Source organism: Cebus imitator, unplaced genomic scaffold, assembly GCF_001604975.1.
Source record: "Cebus imitator isolate Cc_AM_T3 unplaced genomic scaffold, Cebus_imitator-1.0 Scaffold240, whole genome shotgun sequence".
In the NCBI taxonomy this organism is placed as follows: Eukaryota; Metazoa; Chordata; class Mammalia; order Primates; family Cebidae; genus Cebus; species Cebus imitator.
Genome location: NW_016107555.1, coordinates 3,324,986 through 3,342,902, shown reverse-complemented (window position 1 = coordinate 3,342,902; position 17,917 = coordinate 3,324,986). Strand labels below are relative to the sequence as shown.

Below are 17,917 nucleotides of genomic sequence, written 5' to 3'. Positions count from 1 at the left end.
AGAGGGAGTCTCGCCCAGGTTAGAGTGCAGCGGTGCGATCTAGGCTCACTGCAGTCTGCCTTCTGGTTCAAGTGGTTTTTCTGCCTCAGCCTCCCGGGAAGCTGGGACCACAGGCCCGCACCACCATGCCCAGCTATTTTTTCTATTTTTAGTAAAGACAAGGTTTCACCATGTTGGCCACGATGTCTCAATCTCTTGACCTCGTGATCCGCCTACCTTGGCCTCCCAAAGTGTTGGGATTACAGGCGTGAGCCACTGTGCCTGGCCCGGGAATTCTTATACACTGCTGTTGGGATTGTAAATTAGTTCAGCTGCTATGGAAAGCAGTTTGGAGTTCTAAAAGAACTTAAAACAGAACTACCATTTGACCCAGCAATCCCATTACTGGGTATATACCCAAAGGAAAACAAATCATTATATCATAAAAACACATGCATGCACCTGTTCATTGCTCACTATTTGTAAGAGCAAAGACATGGAATCAACCTAAATGTTTATCTGTGGTGGACTGGATAATGAAAATGTGGTACATATATGGCTTATAATATTGCACAGACATTAAATGAATGAAATCATGTCCTTTGCAGCACTGTGGATGCAGCTGGAGGCCAGTACCCTAAGCGAATTAATGCAGGAATAGAAAACCAAATCCTGCATATTCTCATTTATGAGTGGGAACTAAATGTTGAGTACACATGGACACAAAGGGACCAATAGACACCAGGACCTATTTGAGGGTGGAGGATGGGAAGAGGGCGAGGATTGAAAAATTGCCTATTGAATACTATGCTCATTACCTGAGTGATGAAATAATCTGTACAACAAATCCCCATGATGCGCCCATGTATTACCCACACAGCTAACCTACCTGTGTACCCACTGGACATAAAATAAAAGTTGGAAAGAAAAAGAAAAAAGTAACAGTCTGGTCTGAGTTCTACTCTCCTGAGTTCAGAGGCCAAACTGACTTTAAGAAAAGCACGAAGGTGGGGAACTGGGAATCTCTGAATTCTCCCACTATTCATGTCAGCAAGAGCATGTTTAAGAATGTTGTGGGAAGGAACTGAGTGGCTGGATGTTTAATCCCAACTCCCCTTATTTTCAGTTTTAGCAGAGCATGTGTTCTCTATGAGAAGAAAACTCCTGGTATAAGGAAAACAGTTTTTTCTGAACATCAAGCGGGTATTGCAAAAACCTACCCATTTCTCTGAGAGCTGAGCCCTGCCCCCGTACCTGCTATGGCCTTCTCTCCAGCAGTGAGGGCTTTGTCTGACTGCAGGATGGATTCCTCTATAACCACCTGTGACTGCAGGAAGCTCTGGAGGACCTCGTTTGCCTGAGGAACCAAGAACGAGCAAAGACCTGTCAGGCAGCAGAAATCTTGTCTTGTGATGAGGAAATTATTGTTCAATAAAGCCACAAATCTAACCTTGTGGACTTCACATTATTCTTAAGATTCCACTGTGGTTTCTTTCCTCCCACAGCCACAACAAAAAGTCCAAGCTCTTTTCTGAGACGTGAAAACCCTGCGCAGCAGCCTCCCTTGTGCCTGTCCAGCCTCCTCTCCCAGGGATGCTGCTCATCGCCCACCCCAGGGTGCAGACAACCAGATTTCTATGCAGTTCTACAAACACACATTCTCTATAGTTTGCATTATTTGCTTTCTTTTCCTTCTGTCTGAATGCCTGTCTACCCTTTTTAATTTAGGATTTAATTTTAATTTTAATTTAATTTTTAAATTAGGGTAACATCTATTAATAGCTCTTACCTTGCTGGAAGCTTTTCTAGGCTAATTATTTACTTATTTATTTTTTAACTTTTGATAACTTTTGAGAATGCTGATAATAGTTCATTAAAAGTAAACAATGTATTCAAATTTAATTTAAAAAGTTAAAACTTAAAGACTGAACAGGTAACTAGCCTATTTTCAAGAGTATGGTGAATATAATTGAAAATTAAACAGTTGAGAAACTTTTTTTCTTTTTTGAGACAGTCTCGCTCTGTCACCCAAGTGTAAGTTCAGTGGTACTATCACTTCAACCTTGGACTCCTGCTCTGAAGCAGTGCTCCTGCCTCAACCTCCCTTGTAGCTGGGACCACAGATGTGTGCTGCCACAGCCGGCTAATTTTATTTTTAATTTTTGTAGAGATGGAAGTCTTATGATGTTGCTCAAGATGGTTTCAATCTCCTGGTCTTAAGAAGTCCTCCTGCCTTGGCCTCCCAAAGGATTGGGATTACAGGTGTGAGCCACTGTACCTGGCCTGAGAAACTATAAGAATTTGAAACTTTAAGAGAGTAACATGGCTATCAAATATGGGAAATTACCAATCAAGGAAAATACAACACTGCATAGACTTAATAGTCACACATGGGAAGGAAAAAGAGGCATAAATACCTTAGACAATATGCGATGAGTGACTGAAATTTGAGTGGGTGGGGCACATCACAGAAGGAAGGACCTAGGCATTTTTTGGTAATTATTTTCCTTGATCCTTTCTTTCAAAAAAAAATTTAGATTCATGGGTGTGTTAGGCCATTCTTGCATTGCTACAAATACCTAAGACTGGGTAATGTATTTATTTTTCTTATTATGTGATTGTAGCTTATTCATTTTCATTGTGATATAGGACTCCATTATGTGAATATACTAGTTTGTTTATTTGTTCTATTGTTGATGGACATTAGGGTAAAATTTCAGATTGGTGCTATTATGAATGACGCTGTTATGAACATTTCTGTCCCTATCTTTTAAGTGAATGTATACATCTAGAAATGGATTTGCTGAGTTACTGGGTATTTGTTTTTCAACTTTAGCAATGAAAACTAAACAGTTTTCCAAATTGATGTACTGATTTATACCTCATTAGCAATGTGAGAATTCCAATTGCTCCATATTCTTGTCAGCACTCAGAATTTTGGCTTTTTAAATATTAGACAGTCATCTTCTTTTCATTTTGTGAGCAAATTGAAACTCCAATAATTGAAATCACCTGACCAGTACTAGGCTTGGTTCTGAGAATGCAAAAGACTTTGCAGTTCAGAATTAAGCACTTTTTTCCCTTTAACTGGCAGGGACTTATGAAGTAAAAGAAAAATCTGATTTGATATATGTATCTTTCCAAGAAGAATTACAAGTAGCTAATTTATTTTTGTCTGATCTGAATTTAAAATAATTTTTTGGACACTACTGTTTCAGCATGAGTGAACAATAATGATTTAGGTATACAGTTAGAACCTATATTAAATTTTTTTTTTAATTTAACTTTTAAGTTCAGGAGTAATTTATAAAGCAAAGAGGTTTAATGGGCTCGCAGTTCTGCAGGCTTTACAAGAAACATGGCTTCTGCTAAGGCTTCAGGAAGCTTTTACTCCTGGTGGAAGGTGAAGGGGTAGCTTGCCTGTCACATGACAAAAACAGCAAGAGCAAGAGAGAGAGAGTGTGGTGGGGGAAGGTGCCACACACTTTTAAATGACCACCCGGACTTCTGATTCTAAATCTTCTTTGGTAAAAAAAAAAAAAAAAAGTTTTGTTTTAGTAAGAGTAGCTAAATAATTATGGATTTTAAGATGTAAAATATCAAGATATTACCATGCTTCACTTTTTGTCCATAAATGGTACTGTGTTCTTAGATTTTTCAGAAGGGTTAACAAAGACCCTCTGACCATCCTCTGCCATTCATCCTCTTCTCCCCTTAGTTCTCACCTTAACTCCTTTTCTGGGCACTAGTGTATAGTTCTGCTCAATCTTCTTCTTTGCTTCTAAGTAGAGATTGTGCCCTCCAGGAACAAAGAAAGTTCCTCTTGAAATGCTTTCCATCAAGTGCTCTGAAAGCCGCTTAAGCTCAGCCTGGCAATATTTGGCAGATGCCTCTTCATTCTGCAGCACAAAGTCTTCCTTCTTTTTCTCTGTGGAGTCCTGCCAGAGAAAGGTAGGGAAAAACAGTAGAAAGAAGGTGTTAGAAGGAAAGGTCCAACTATGATCCTCTTGGAAGTAGTGGTCTGATGGTGTCAGAGTGGACTGGGATTTGGTGTAGACCAAGAGTCAGAAGACTTGTTTTAGTTCCAGTTCTGATCAATTCTCTGCATGACCTGTGTAACTCTATCTTAGCTTCAGGAAAAGGATGATTAACAGTGATCTAACTATGAAAGATAAGCAAATGACAGTTCAGTTGTGGCAGTAGTAGTGTCCTTACAGAACATGGATTGCTATGAATAAAATGTGTACATAGAAAATCAACCCTTCCGGTATAATCACTTCTCAGTAATGACTTGATTTTACTCTGAACAGAGCTTGTAACTCTTTTGAAATTCTTCTAAAAAGGATTTTAACATGTGAAGATATGGCAACATATTATTTTTTTGCTTACATTTGTAAATTATGATTGCATCTGGGTTTTCTCAATATGTACTAGAGAGATTTCTGTCACATGTGGACTGGTAAAAGACAGACTGAAAGAAGAATATTCATTAACAGTGCCAACGGCAGATTTAAGATGTCCCCCAGGATTCTCCCTCCCCACCCCCAGGTTTCCATAGTCCCTGGACTTATTAATATGATGGAGTGTACTCCAGTATTTAGGTAGCATTATATGGTATCTGTTGACTTTTAGAAATGGAGAGTACTCAAGTAGTACTGAGTATACTCAAGAAAGTATTTAAGAATTACTCAGAGACACAACAAAAAAAAGAAAATTTCAGGTGAATATCCCTGATGAACATCGATGTGAAAATCCTCAATAAAATACTGGCAAACCAAATCTGGCAGCACATCAAAAAGATTATCCACCACGATCAAGTTGGCTTCATCCTTGGGATGCCTGGTTGAACATATGCAAATCAGTAAACATAATCCATCACATAAAAAGAACCAATAACAAAAACCACATGATTTATCTCAATAGATGCAGAAAAAGCCTTTGATAAAATTCAAAGGCTTCATGCTAAAAACTCAATAAACTAGGTATTGATGGAACATATCTCAAAATAATAAGAGCTATTTATGACAAACCCACAGCCAATATCATACTGAATGGGCAAAAGCCGGAAGCATTCCCTTTAAAAACCAGCACAAGACAAGGATGCCCACTCTTACCACTCGTATTCAAAATAGTATTGGAAGTTTTGGGCAGGGCAATCAGGCAAGAGAAAGAAGTAAAGGATATTCCAATAGGAAGAGAGGAAGTCCAATTGTCTCTGTTTGCTGATGACATGATTATCTGTTCAGAAAACCCCATCATCAGAAATAATGCCACACATCTACAACCATCTGATCTTTGACAAACCTGACAAAAACAAACAATGGAGAAAAATTCCCTATTTAATAAATGGTGTTGGAAAAACTGGCTAGTCATATGCAGAAAACTGAAACTAGACCCCTTCCTTACACTTTATACAAAAATTAACTCAAGATGGATTAAAGACTTAAATGTAATGTCTAAAACCATAAAAACTTTAGAAGAAAACCTAGGCAATACCATTCAGGACATAGGCATGGGTGAAGACTTCATGACTAAAATACCAAAAGTAATGGTAACAAAAGCCAAAATTGATAAATGGGATTTAATTAAACTAAAGAGCTTCTGCACAGTAAAAGAAACTGTCATCAGAGTGAACCGGCAATCTACAGAATGGGAAAAAATTCTTGTGATCTATCCATCTCACAATGGGCTGACATCCAGAGTCTATAAGGAACTTAGGCAAATTTACAAGAAAAAAAAACACATCTAAAAGAGAGCAAATGATATAAACAGACACTTCTCAAAAGAAGACTTTACATGACCAACAAACATATGAAAAAAAGCTCATCATCACTGGTCATTAGAGAAATGCAAATCAAAACCACACTGAGATACCATCTCATACCAGTTAGATGGGCGATCATTAAAAAGTCAGGAAACAACAGATGCTGGAGAGGATGAGGAGAAATCGGATCGCTTTTACATGTTAGTGGGAGTGTAAATTAGTTCAACCATTGTGGAAGACAGTGTGGTGATTCCTCAAGGATCTAGAACCAGAAATATCATTTGGCCCAGCAATCCCATTACTGGGTATATATCCAAAAGATTATAAATCGTTCTACTATAAAGACACATACACACATATGTTTATTGTGGCACCGTTCACAGTAGCAAAGACTTGGAACTAACCCAAATTCTCATCAATGATAGACGGGATAAAGAAAATGTGGCACATATACACCATATATACTATGCAGCCATAAAAAAGGATGAGTTCATGTCCTTTGCAGGGACATGGATGAAGCTGGAAATCATCATTCTCAGCAGACTAACACAGGAACAGAAAACCAAACACTGCGTGTTCTCACTCACAGGAAGGAGTTGAACAATGAGAATGCATGGACACAGGGAGGGAAACAACACACACTGGGGCCTGACAGGGGATGGGGGTCTAGGGGAGGGATAGCATTAGGAGAAATACCTAATGTAGGTAATGGGTTGTTGGGTGCAGCAAACCACCATGGCACGTGTATACTTATGTAACAAACCTGCATATTCTGCACATGTATCCCAGAACTTAAAGTATAATAATAAAAAAGAAAGAAATGCAAATTAAAATCACAATAAGGCATCACTACATACCTTGCATACCTAGTCAAATGACCAAGATAAAAAATACAGACATAAAAAAGAAAAAAAGAATTACCAAATCACATGAGCTCTTCGAAAGCAGAGCTTTTTTGTTTACCTTGAGGCAGAAGAGGAAGCCAGAGAGATTAGAAACAAGAGAAACATTTGATGCATCATTGCTGACCTGAAGATGGAGAGAGGGTCCCCTGAGCATACAGGTGAGAAGTAAGCTCAATCAACACCTTGTTTTCAGCTTGTGATACACTGAGCAGAGCACACAGATGCTCTGAAATGAACTTCTGACTTACAGAGCTGTGAGCTTATGCATTCTGTTCATACTCAGAGTCAGGCAAGTGTTTCTTTATTTTACCTTTTTAAAATAAAATAATAAAAATGGTATATGTATAATGCTTGCATCATGTTATTTTGAAATGTAACATGAAATGTAACATAGTCTGTACAAGTTAAAAGTTTTGTTTAACTTGTGCAGATTATGAAACTACTAAATCAAGCTAATTAACATATAGATTATCTCAAATATTTTTCTTCTTTTGTGGCGAGAGTGCTTAAATACTATTCTCTTAGTAATTTTCAAGAATGCAATCCATTGTTATTAACTGTAGTTAGTATGTTGTATAAATGTGTTGTAAATGGGTTATAGTCATAATTTCTTATGCATGATAGAAAATTAATAAATTTCCTATATTTTAGAAAAATAGAAAACTGTTGCCCATTAAACTGAAATAATATAATCACATAAAATAATATAATCACATAAAATCACATAAAATAATCCAAGCTCCTTTTGCCACAAGAAGGAGATGAACCATGGCATTAAAACGTTGGACTCTAAGTATCATTCCAGACAGGCAGGAGTCAAGGAAAAAAAAATACAAACACACATTACCACAAGCTGCTTCTGAAATTCCTGGTTTTTATCCTTGAAGGAGTGCTCCATGAAGACTGCAATGGCTTCCCTCTCACAGGCAGCGTGCACATCCAGCAGCTCCTGGAGTGTGTCTGTGGGGAACCTCACTTGCTGGGTCATCTGCTGGCTGTAATGGTCAGCTGCCCTCTGCATGGCTGCTGAGTTCTCACGCTGGGCCAGAGTTGTCACCGCATTCTCCAGACAAGGAACCACTCCGCTGTTGATGGCATCTAGGTAGGTCTCCACCAGCATCCCCAGCCCTAATTTAGGGAATGGATAGAACATTTTCACTCATTGTTTTGCAAGTGGTACGTATCAGCATTCTAAAAATCACAAAAAACTTTACGTAACACGAATTTTCCCTCCTTCTCCTTCTTTTAATTCTACTCTTACTACTACTACTTTTTATGAATCCACTTTCTTATAATAACATCACTGCTGTTCCTATTTATTCTTTCTCTTTTTTCTCCAACTCGTCACATTACAAAGTTAATTACTAATCACGAACAATATGTTCAAGTGTTTCTTGAAAAAATACTTTTCTGCTTAAGTAAAAATTTAAAAGCAGCTATTCAGCAAAGTAAATTATATCATTTGTGGATCATAGTTCTGAATGTAAAGCAGGTGCCTTTATAAAGACTCTTAAGACAGTGACAGAACATTAAACCCTGTGAAAAGCTCTTTTCTGCACAGAGCACTAAAAGACTGCACAGGTAACATGTTCATGAAGTTGATTTTCTATATGAGATTACGCTGAATTTTGTACCTCTAAATCTCAGTAGGCTTGCAGAAACTCACGACATGCTACTTATTTTTTGATTTGTCTAAATTCACAATACATCATTTATATCCTCACTGAGAAAAATATCCTTCACGTATTCCACGCCTCATAACACAGATGTTATCTCCTTACCGGTTGTTTGTGCTGATAAGCTTAGTTTACTAGTTTTTGAGATACCCCATATAGAGAAATAGACTCACGGTTTCCAGTGACAAGGATTCCCTCTCTCAGGGTCTTGGTCTTTGCATGCGTGAGGATATAAGAACAGAAGTTTTCTGATTGCACCTGGAAATCACTATCCAGTTGGTCTTCCGGTACTTCTTCAACATGGAGTAAGAGCTTTTTGTCATTTGTTGGCTGGTCAAAGACAAAGCACTTCCGTTTTGGAAAGAAATGCCTGATCCACTCCCTGGGCTTATTAGAATTTTGGATTTGGGGATTCTTGCCTGCAGAATTAGTGAAAAAGCGACTACTGAAGAACGGCTTTTAGGCAAGCCTGAGATTTTCATTTCCAGAGTTCCTTGCATTAATCACTACAGTCTCTTGTGTCTGTGAATCTACTCTATCCTCTCATGCAACCAAACTTATGCTAATCTACTTAAGGTACGAGAAGTCCATTTCTGCACAGAGCAGAGTCAAAAGGAAGGGAAGGCATCCACCTTAAGAGAAGGAATTTATGGTTAGTTTCTTCAGCCACTGTATGATATCTGGTAGATTGATAATTTTTTAAATGTTTGCTGAATTATGATTAACTAAAATATGATAAGAAGTACTTTCTTTAAAAATTGTATATATTTGTAGTGTTATAATATGATGTTTCAATATACATGTACATAGTGAAATTATTAAGTAAGTAAATTATATAACTAACGCCTTCCAAACTTACTTTCCTTCCCTGTTTTTTTTTTGTAAGAGTACCTAAAATCCAATCTCTGTAAATTTTAAATGTAAAACACAATATTGTTAATGATAGTTCTCCTGCACTATATTAGATCCCAAGACTTTTCCACCCTGTATAACTTCAAGTTTGTACCCTTCACCCACATGTCCTCAGTTCATCCCTCACCGTGCCCTGGTAACCGCTGTTCTCTCTCTGTTTCTATGTATTTCACATTTTAAAATAGAATCCATATATAAATGAGGTTCTGTAGTAGTTTTCTTCCTGTTTCTGGCTTATTTTACATAGCATGACAGACTTTCTCAATCTTACTGTCCCCATGTCAGGAATGAAATGGGCTTAAAAATAAAGTAATTGCTAAAAACAAGGACAAGATGTGGCTGGGGAAAATGTTGGATAGAGACAGAAAATATCCAGGTCAGATTATATTAGGTCTGACATTGTCTTGCAGAGGGATTATGGGGCATATATAGATTATTCAAAACAAACTTTTGTTGAAAGGATGAATAAATGAACAAAGACTGATATTGTAGGTACCAACAGGTATCCACTCTGCTAAATACAATCCGTTTAACAAATGTATAATAGATTGACAATATATTGTATGAGGCTGTAGAATGAAGTACACGATATTATGAAAACAGTGAAATGAAGGATTTGACAGTCTTACTGGAAGCATATATTAGTGTATCTTTTTAATTGCCTGAATCATTTACTGTATAAATCTTTTTTTACTCTAAAGGATATAACCATCCAGGCTAATAAAATAGACAGAGTGAAATATATTTCAAGTAAAAATAACCACAAGAATCATAATCACTTGTCAATCACCAACCACCACGAGCATGGGCTTCAATCCAGTCTAATATAAACATTTGTGTCAGGTGCTGAATGGCAGGTCTTAGTTGATCCCATCCACTGCTGAACATTCCCCCATCCAGGCCGAGCTCTGATACCTGGAATCAGCTTCAAGGCATTCTCCAGGTACTCATCTTCTGTGATGGGGTGTCCATTTAACTTCAGCTCCAGGGTAAAATCTCGAACAGCCCAAATAAAGTCTGGAAAGAAACTCACAAACTCGCTGGAGTCCTCAACTTCATCAGTCCTGGGGCAGGATTTTGCCCTGATTAGCTGTGTTAGTTGAGTCACGTAGCTGGGATCTTAGCTAAGGAGTAACACCCTATACCATTATTTCAACATCTCACTTAGAAACAAGTTTTATAAACATTCCCTTTTGCACTGTGTCTCTTCTTACTCAACCAGGACAACTGGGTCACAGCAAAGAAGGCACAGTATCAATTTCCATTCCCCTAAACGAAGACACAGTATCAGTTTCCATTCCCCTAAACGCCATAAAACCTGGCTCTTCTCTTCCCGGAAGGATACTGCAGCTGCTCCAGAGCCTGGTGGTTGATGGTGCTCATGCTGTTGTAGACAAAGCAGCTGCTTAGAAGCACAGCCAGGGCAAAGATCCATGAGTCATTCTTAGGGTCACTCTAGTGTTAAAGAAAAATAAAAATGGAGGCGACAGTTTAGGTACATCTGAAGGTCAACTACTAGTATCCATGTAGCTAAAACTTAAGTCATTTCAGTTTTCCCAAATTGCTGTGTCTAAAGGAAACACAAATGTAAGCTTTATATGCTTATCACCTTGATTCAGTCACATTAAATAAATCAGCTATAGAAAAAGCAGTTTAAACATCTCTATTTGCCCTAAAATTATTGTTAATGCATAATGGCCAATCACAAGATAAGTGAAAACTTTTCTTCCCTTATGCTTTATGAATTGTGCTTTAACTATTACAAGGAGAGCATCTTGGTTTGAAGTCTCCTGAATGATAGTCTCTACTTTTTGTTTGGGACAAACTTAAATTCTTCCAAACTTGATCTGATATTCCTTACATTAGAAAACACATTACAGTTAGGACTTAGGAGTCTCCTTTTAATTTATTCACTTATTAATTCATTCATTTGGTTTTGTATTCACTATTTTATCTGTAGGATATAAAGCTGATTAGTAGGGCATATAATATGAATTTTGAAGATCATGTTAATGTCAAGCTGTATTTTTGCCACTTACATTGATCTTCTCAGGGCTTCACTTTCTTTAGATATTAAAAGTAGCAATTGACACTGTCAAGGTGTAAAATATTTAATACAGTGACTACAGCATAGTAAGTATGCAGTAACTAGTGAACAATAATCTCTTTGCAGATTTTCTTAATCATGGCTATGTGAGGAATGCAAATGTTAATCAATTAAATTTACCAAAAATTGTTTGGCTATGTACAAAATGCAAACCTTGCCTCTGGTTTTGTGGATGCAAAGTTCCATAATGACAACAAGATGACTTTCAGGAGTGGCAGATAGGGTTGTTAACATAAAAATACAACCAAGATGATAATCTCTGCCAGGAGTGGAACCAAAGTCATAACATAAAAAATAAAAAATAAATCCAAAAAATGGGAAGTGGGAAGGAAGAAAAATAAAGAGGAACAAATGCTGTCTGAGTTCAAAGCAAGAAGTTACTATGTCTAACTAGAATAAGATGGCAGTAGGTGAAAAGAGCTGGATGTTAAGGAGTACAGAAAAGGAGAACTTGTGGAAATGAAAGGATTAAAAAGGTGAAAGACCCAACAGGACCCAAGTCACAATTGTTAGGGTGTGATCATATAATGGTATTACAGAGTTATTTAATTCAACTGAGTGAGTGAATAGGTATGCGGAGAAGATAAGACTGGGAATAATATTTAGGGCAAGACATGAAGATCCCTTAAATAGAATTAAATTTTAACCAAATCCACAAATTCCAAGGCCAACAAGTAATTTTGCTTCCATCAAGCACGTATATATTTGTATATTCTGGTCCCTTGAACAATTATTCTCTTGCAAATAAAAAATTTTATGCAAGTTACAATCTATTTTAAATCAATATTTCATCTTTGTTGTATACTGAAATGATGATTGACAATGTTAGTGCTGTATCTTTAAATTCACTGTTTCTAAAGAAGACCCCCACACACATTTATGATTTTTGCCGTATGAAAACCTATGCACACTAATTATATATTTTTAAACTTTTATTTTAAGTTCAAGCTTTTCCCTGAACTTAATAAAATAAAATAAAGAAGTTAAGAAATATTTTAAGTTCAGTGGTGTCTCTGAACTGAATGAAATACCATGAAAGTTAATAAAAGTTAAAAAAAAGAAAATATAATTAGTATGTTTTGGCTTTCATACTGCAACACAGGGCTTTGTTACATAGGTAAACTTATGTCATGGGAGTTTGTTATACAGATTATTTTATCACCCAGGTATTTAGCCAAGTCCCCATTAGCTATTTTTCCTGATCTTTTCCCTCCTCCCATCATCCACCCTTCAATAGGCTCCAGTGTGTGTTGTTCCCCTCTGTTTGTCCATGTGTTCTCATCATTTAGCTCCCATTTATAAGTGAGGACGTGGTATTTGGTTTTCTGTTCCTACATTAATTTGCTAAGGATAATGGCCTCCAGCTCCATCCATGCCCTGCAAATGAACTTGTTCTTCTTTTATGGCTGCATAGTATTCCATGGTGTATTCCGTGTCTTTGCTATTGTGCCACAATGAACATATGTGTGCATGTGTCTTTATAATAGAACAATTTACAGTCCCTTGTGTACATATCCAGTAATGGGATTGCTGGGTTGAATGGTAGTTCTGTTTTTAGGTCTTTGAGGAGTTGCCACACTGTCTTCCACAATGGTTAAACTAATTTACACTCCCACCAACAATGTATAAGCATTTGTATTTCTCTACAACCTAGTCAGCATCTGTTATTTTTTGAGTTTTTAAAAAATAGCCATTATGACTGGTGTGATCACGATAGTATTGTGTTTTTTACTTGCATTTCTCTTACTGGTCAGTGAGGTTGAGCTTTTTTATATGATTGTTGGCTGCATGTGTGTCTTCTTTTGAAAAGCGTCTGTTCATGTTCATGTCCTTTGGCCACTTTTTAATGTTTGTGTGTGTGTGTGTGTGTGTGTGTGTGTGTGTGAATTTAAGTTCCTTGTAAATGTTGGATATTAGATCTTTGTCAGATGCCTTGTTTGCAAATATTTTCTCCCATTCGTAGGTTGTCTGTTTACTCTGTTGATGGTTTTTTTTGCTGTCCAGAAGCTCTTTAGTTTGGTTAGATCCCATTTGTCAATTTTTGCTTTTGTTACAATTGCTTTTTGACATCTTCATCATGACATCTTTGTTTGTGCCTGTGTCCTAAATAGTATGGCCAAGGTTGTTTTCTGAGGTTTTTATAGTTTTGTGTTGCACATTTAAGTCTTAAATCCATCTTGAGTTAATTTTTGTATATGGTCTAAGGAAGGGGTCCAATTTCAATCTTCTGCATATGGCTAGCCTGTTATCCCAGCACCATTTATTGAATAGGGAATCCTTTCCCCATTGCTTGTTTTTGTTTTTCAGGTTTGTCAAAGATCAGATAGTTGCAGGTGTGCAGTCTTAAATTCTCGGTTATCTGTTCTGTTCCGTTGTTTTTGTACCAGTTCCATGTGTTCTGGTTACTGTAGCACTGTGGTGTAGTTTGACATCGGGTAGCATGGTGCCTCCAGCTTTGTTCTTTTTGCTTAGAATTGTCTTGGCTATTTTTTGCCTGAGCTCTTTTTTGGTTCCATATGAATTTTTTTAATGGTTTTTTTCTAATTCTGTGAAGAATCTCAATGGTAGTTTAATAGAAATAGCATTGAATCTATAAATTGCTTTGGGCAGTATGGTCATTTTAACAATATTGATTCTTTCTATCCATGAGGAAGGAATGTTTTTCCATTTATTTGTGTCATCTCTGATTTATTTGAGCAGTTGTTTTTAGTTCTCCTTGGAGAGATCTTTTACTTCCCTAGTTAGCTGTGTTCCTAAGCAGCAATTGTGAATGGGAGTTTGTTCCTGATTTGGCTCTCAGCTTGACTGTGGTTGGTGTGTAGGAATGTTAGTGATTTTTGCATATTGATTTTGTATCCTGAGATTTTACTGAAGTTTTTTTCTTTTTTTTTTAAATCAGCTTAAGAAGGCTTTGGGCTGAGACTATGGGGTTTTCTAGACATATAATCATGTTGTCTGCAAATAGAGAGAGTTTGACTTCCCCTCTTCCTATCTGGATGCTCTTTATTTCTTTCTCTTTTCTGATTGCCCTAGCCAGGACTTCCAATAGCATGTTGAATAGGAATGGTGAGAGAGGGCATCCTTGTCTTGTGCCTGTTTTCAAGAGGAATGCTTCCAGCTTTTGCCCATTTTGTATGATGTTGGCTGTGGGTCTGTCATATATGGCTCTTATCATTTTGAGCTATGTTCCTTCAATACGTAGTTTATCGAGAGTTTTTACCATGAGTGGATTTTGAATTTTATTGAAAGCATTTTCTGCATCTATTGAGATAATCGTGTCTTTTTTGTCTTTAGTTTTGCTTATATGATGAATCATATTTATTGATTTGCATATCTTGACCCATTCTTGGATTGCAGGGATAAAGCCTACTTGATCATGTTGGATAAGTTTTTGATGTGTTGCTGGATTTAATTTGCCTGTATTTTGTTGAGGGTTTTTGCATTGATATTCATCCAGGATATTGGCCTGAAGTTTTCTTCTTTTGCCGTTGTATCTCTTCCAGATTTTGGTATCAGGATGATGCTGGCTCCACAGAATGAGTTAGGAGGAGTTCCTCCTCTTCAGTTTTTTGGAATGGTTTCAGTAGCTATCAGCTCTTCTTTTTACAACTGTTAAATTCAGCTATGAATCTATCTGGTTCTGGGCTATTTTTGTTGTTATTAGGCAATTTATTACTTCCTCAATTTCAGAGCTCGTTATTTTTCTGTTCAGGGATTCAATTTCTTCCTGTTTAAGTCTTGAAAGTCTATGTTTCAACAGATTCGTCCATTTCTTGTAGATTTTCTAGTTGATGTGCATGGAGGTTTTCATAATATTGTATTTGTGTGGGGTCAGTGGTTACGTCTCCCTTGTCATTTCTGACCGACCCTATTTTCAATTTCTACTGAGACTAATATAAATAAAAGAAAAAACTGCACCTAATACTATAAAGCAAAATTATCTAGAATTATCCAATTTACAAATTTTTTGTGGGTCTAGCTCACGCCGTTCTGGAAGTCAGTGATGACTACATATCCAAGCCGAATAAATTGAGCAAAAACTTTTATGAATGTTCTTGGTGTATCTGGCACTCTTCTTTTCTTTTCCTTTCTTTTTCTGGTGTTTTTTGTTTGTTTGTTTGTTTGTTTGTTTGTTTTTGATACAGAGTCTCACTCTGTCACCAGGTTGGAGTGCAATAGCGCAATCTCAGCTCACTGCAACATCCATCTCCCGGGTTCAAGCAATTCTCCTGTCTCAGCCTCCGAGTAGCTGGGATTACAGGCACCCATCACCATGCCTGACTAATTTTTGCATTTTTAGTAGAGATGGGGTTTCACCATGTTGGCTAGGGTGGTCTCAAACTCCTGACCTCAGGTGATCCACCTGCCTCAGCCTCCCAATGTGCTGGGATTAGAGCCATGAGCCACCATACCTGGCTAGCTGGCACTTTTCTATGCATTTCAAAATAGATTATTTCAGTGATACTCCATTTTCCTGATTTCTACCTCCAATCCTATGAACCCCACACACCTTAACTAGTAGCACCCATTGATCCCACTCCCTGGAAGAAGGTTACATCTTCTTCCAGGAAGCTTTCTCCTAAATTGTATCATCGGGTTAGGCCCTCACTTCCAGCATCTGAGCACTCTAACTGATCACAATGTTGTCTTCACCACTAGGCTCTGAGCATTTACCTGGTTCACTGATTAGCACATAACTTTGAAACTCAGGACAACGTATTTAGCAAACAGCCCTAGAGTTCTGCTATGCAGAAGGTATTTATTAAATTTTATAATTCATCCAAGTGTAAAAAATAGGAAGATCTATCACCAATAGTCCAAAATATTTGAGCTTACCAAGAAAGTAAGTTCTAGGAAATGAAATTTAGCTTTGTTTCCTGTAGTCAGATTTGTGATTTAGGAATAGGCCACAGAAGTTGGATTTATGGTATGCATAAAAACATAAACAAAGAATCAAAGGTAAAGAAGATTTCTCTATGGCTCTGTCTTACCTTTTCAATATCACCCAGACCCTCAGTGTCCAGAAGGACCAGGGTGAGGTTTGGTTTGGAGGGATGGGGCAAACACCACATCCAGATGCCTTTGGTTTTAGACTTCACTGTGCAGCCCAGAGGGAAGCCTTCAAAGGAAGAGGAGAAACAACATATACTGACAGGAGAATCCAGGCAGACCAAGTTATACTGTTTAAATGTATAGGAATGTAAGTGTCTGGTAGGGGAAATGGTTGCTTCCATTTTAGCAAAGACAACTAATCCAATCTTTATTTATATAAATGACTTTCTCAAGAAGTATTTGGGTCCCCTATTCACCTCATATCTCTATAAGCTCAAATATTACAGAATTAATGTAAACTCTACTAACCTGTTGCTATGGTCTGATTGTTAGTCCCTCCAATACCCCATTCATATGTTAGAACTTAATCCCAAAATGGTGATATTAAGAAGTCAGAAGTGGTTAAATAGGAAAGGATCATGCCCTCAGTTAAAAAACTAATACCCTTATCAAAGACATTGAGGGAGTTTCACTGTTCCTCCTGCCCCTTCTGCCATTTGGGGATGGTGGGAAACCACCTTTGTGAGTAACAAGCCCTCACTAGACATTGAATCTCCCTGTGCTTTAATGTTGGACTTCTCAACCTCCAGATCTGTGAGAAATAAGTTTTTAGTACTTATAAATTACCCTGTCTAATTATTTTGTCATAGTGGCAGACAAAGACTGAGAAATCTGTGTATATTTTATGCGACACTGAAGAGGAAGAAAAAGCATGCACCCATAAGTGAAATTAGAGAGGGGGCTGGGACAAGAGCTCCAAGTGCTGAGACAAGCGTTCATCTTCAGGTAGTGACTCTTTTTCCTTAGATGGGTGTCATGTTAACAGAAAGACATCCAAATGGAGGAGAGTCTGACATGGAAAGGACACTGTAAAACATCCACTCTAGTACTCTAGTACAGTCTGTCGAAATGGTTTCCAAGAGTGGAGTAGTGAGAGTAACATCTTGAAATGTAGTTGAGGAGTCTGTGATTTGAACCCCAGAATATGTAGCCAAGTAGACCAAATTGAGTAACAGGACTCACTTAAGTGTTTCAGATGGACAATGACAAAAATCAGCCAAAAATTTAAGAAAACCCGTGAGGTATTAGAATACAGCAGGAATCAAAAAGTTATGCCTTGGGCTAGTAAAAACGTTCTAGAATTTTAAAGGCAGAAGGTGTGAAAGTTGTCAGCATCAAAATGGAGTCACTTATGCCAAACTTTAATGAAGTCAGCAGATCGTGAAGGAAAAGCTCTCATGCACACTTTCCTGTGATGGGAACTGCCATTAAGGATGTTGCCAATCCACCACCTTGCAACACAGGCTAATGTTATGAGGACATCATTCCAATAACAGCCAGTCCTAACTGTAAAGTTGCAAGTGGTATAACTTGCAATCAGGGTCCCTTCTGCACTGGCTCTTTTAGCAACAGCCAGTACACATGTTAACTCCTGTGAGTAAGCTCTTGTAAATCAATAAACTTTTGTTTTAGAACAACCTGCATGTACTTCTCTTTTTTGTCTTCAAAGTTTCCCACTGTC

The 17,917-nt window shown here is 37.5% G+C and overlaps 1 protein-coding gene across 2 annotated transcripts in view; it reads right to left on the bottom strand.

The window, feature by feature from the left end:
- Positions 1–17,917, bottom strand: part of GBP2 (guanylate binding protein 2) — a 61,353-nt gene that overhangs the window by 40,970 nt on the left and 2,466 nt on the right. Inside the window, exons 2-8 of one of the 2 annotated variants that reach the window (XM_017498358.2) lie at positions 16,335–16,462; positions 10,582–10,691; positions 10,152–10,348; positions 8,498–8,743; positions 7,496–7,776; positions 3,705–3,917; positions 1,234–1,336 (exon numbers count right to left, since the gene is read on the bottom strand). The exons of the other annotated variant lie outside the window; for it this stretch is intronic. Of the exons in view, the coding sequence (XP_017353847.1) occupies positions 1,234–1,336; positions 3,705–3,917; positions 7,496–7,776; positions 8,498–8,743; positions 10,152–10,348; positions 10,582–10,691; positions 16,335–16,462 (1,278 nt within the window). The remainder of the gene's footprint in view (positions 1–1,233; positions 1,337–3,704; positions 3,918–7,495; positions 7,777–8,497; positions 8,744–10,151; positions 10,349–10,581; positions 10,692–16,334; positions 16,463–17,917) is intronic. 2 annotated transcript variants of the gene reach the window in all.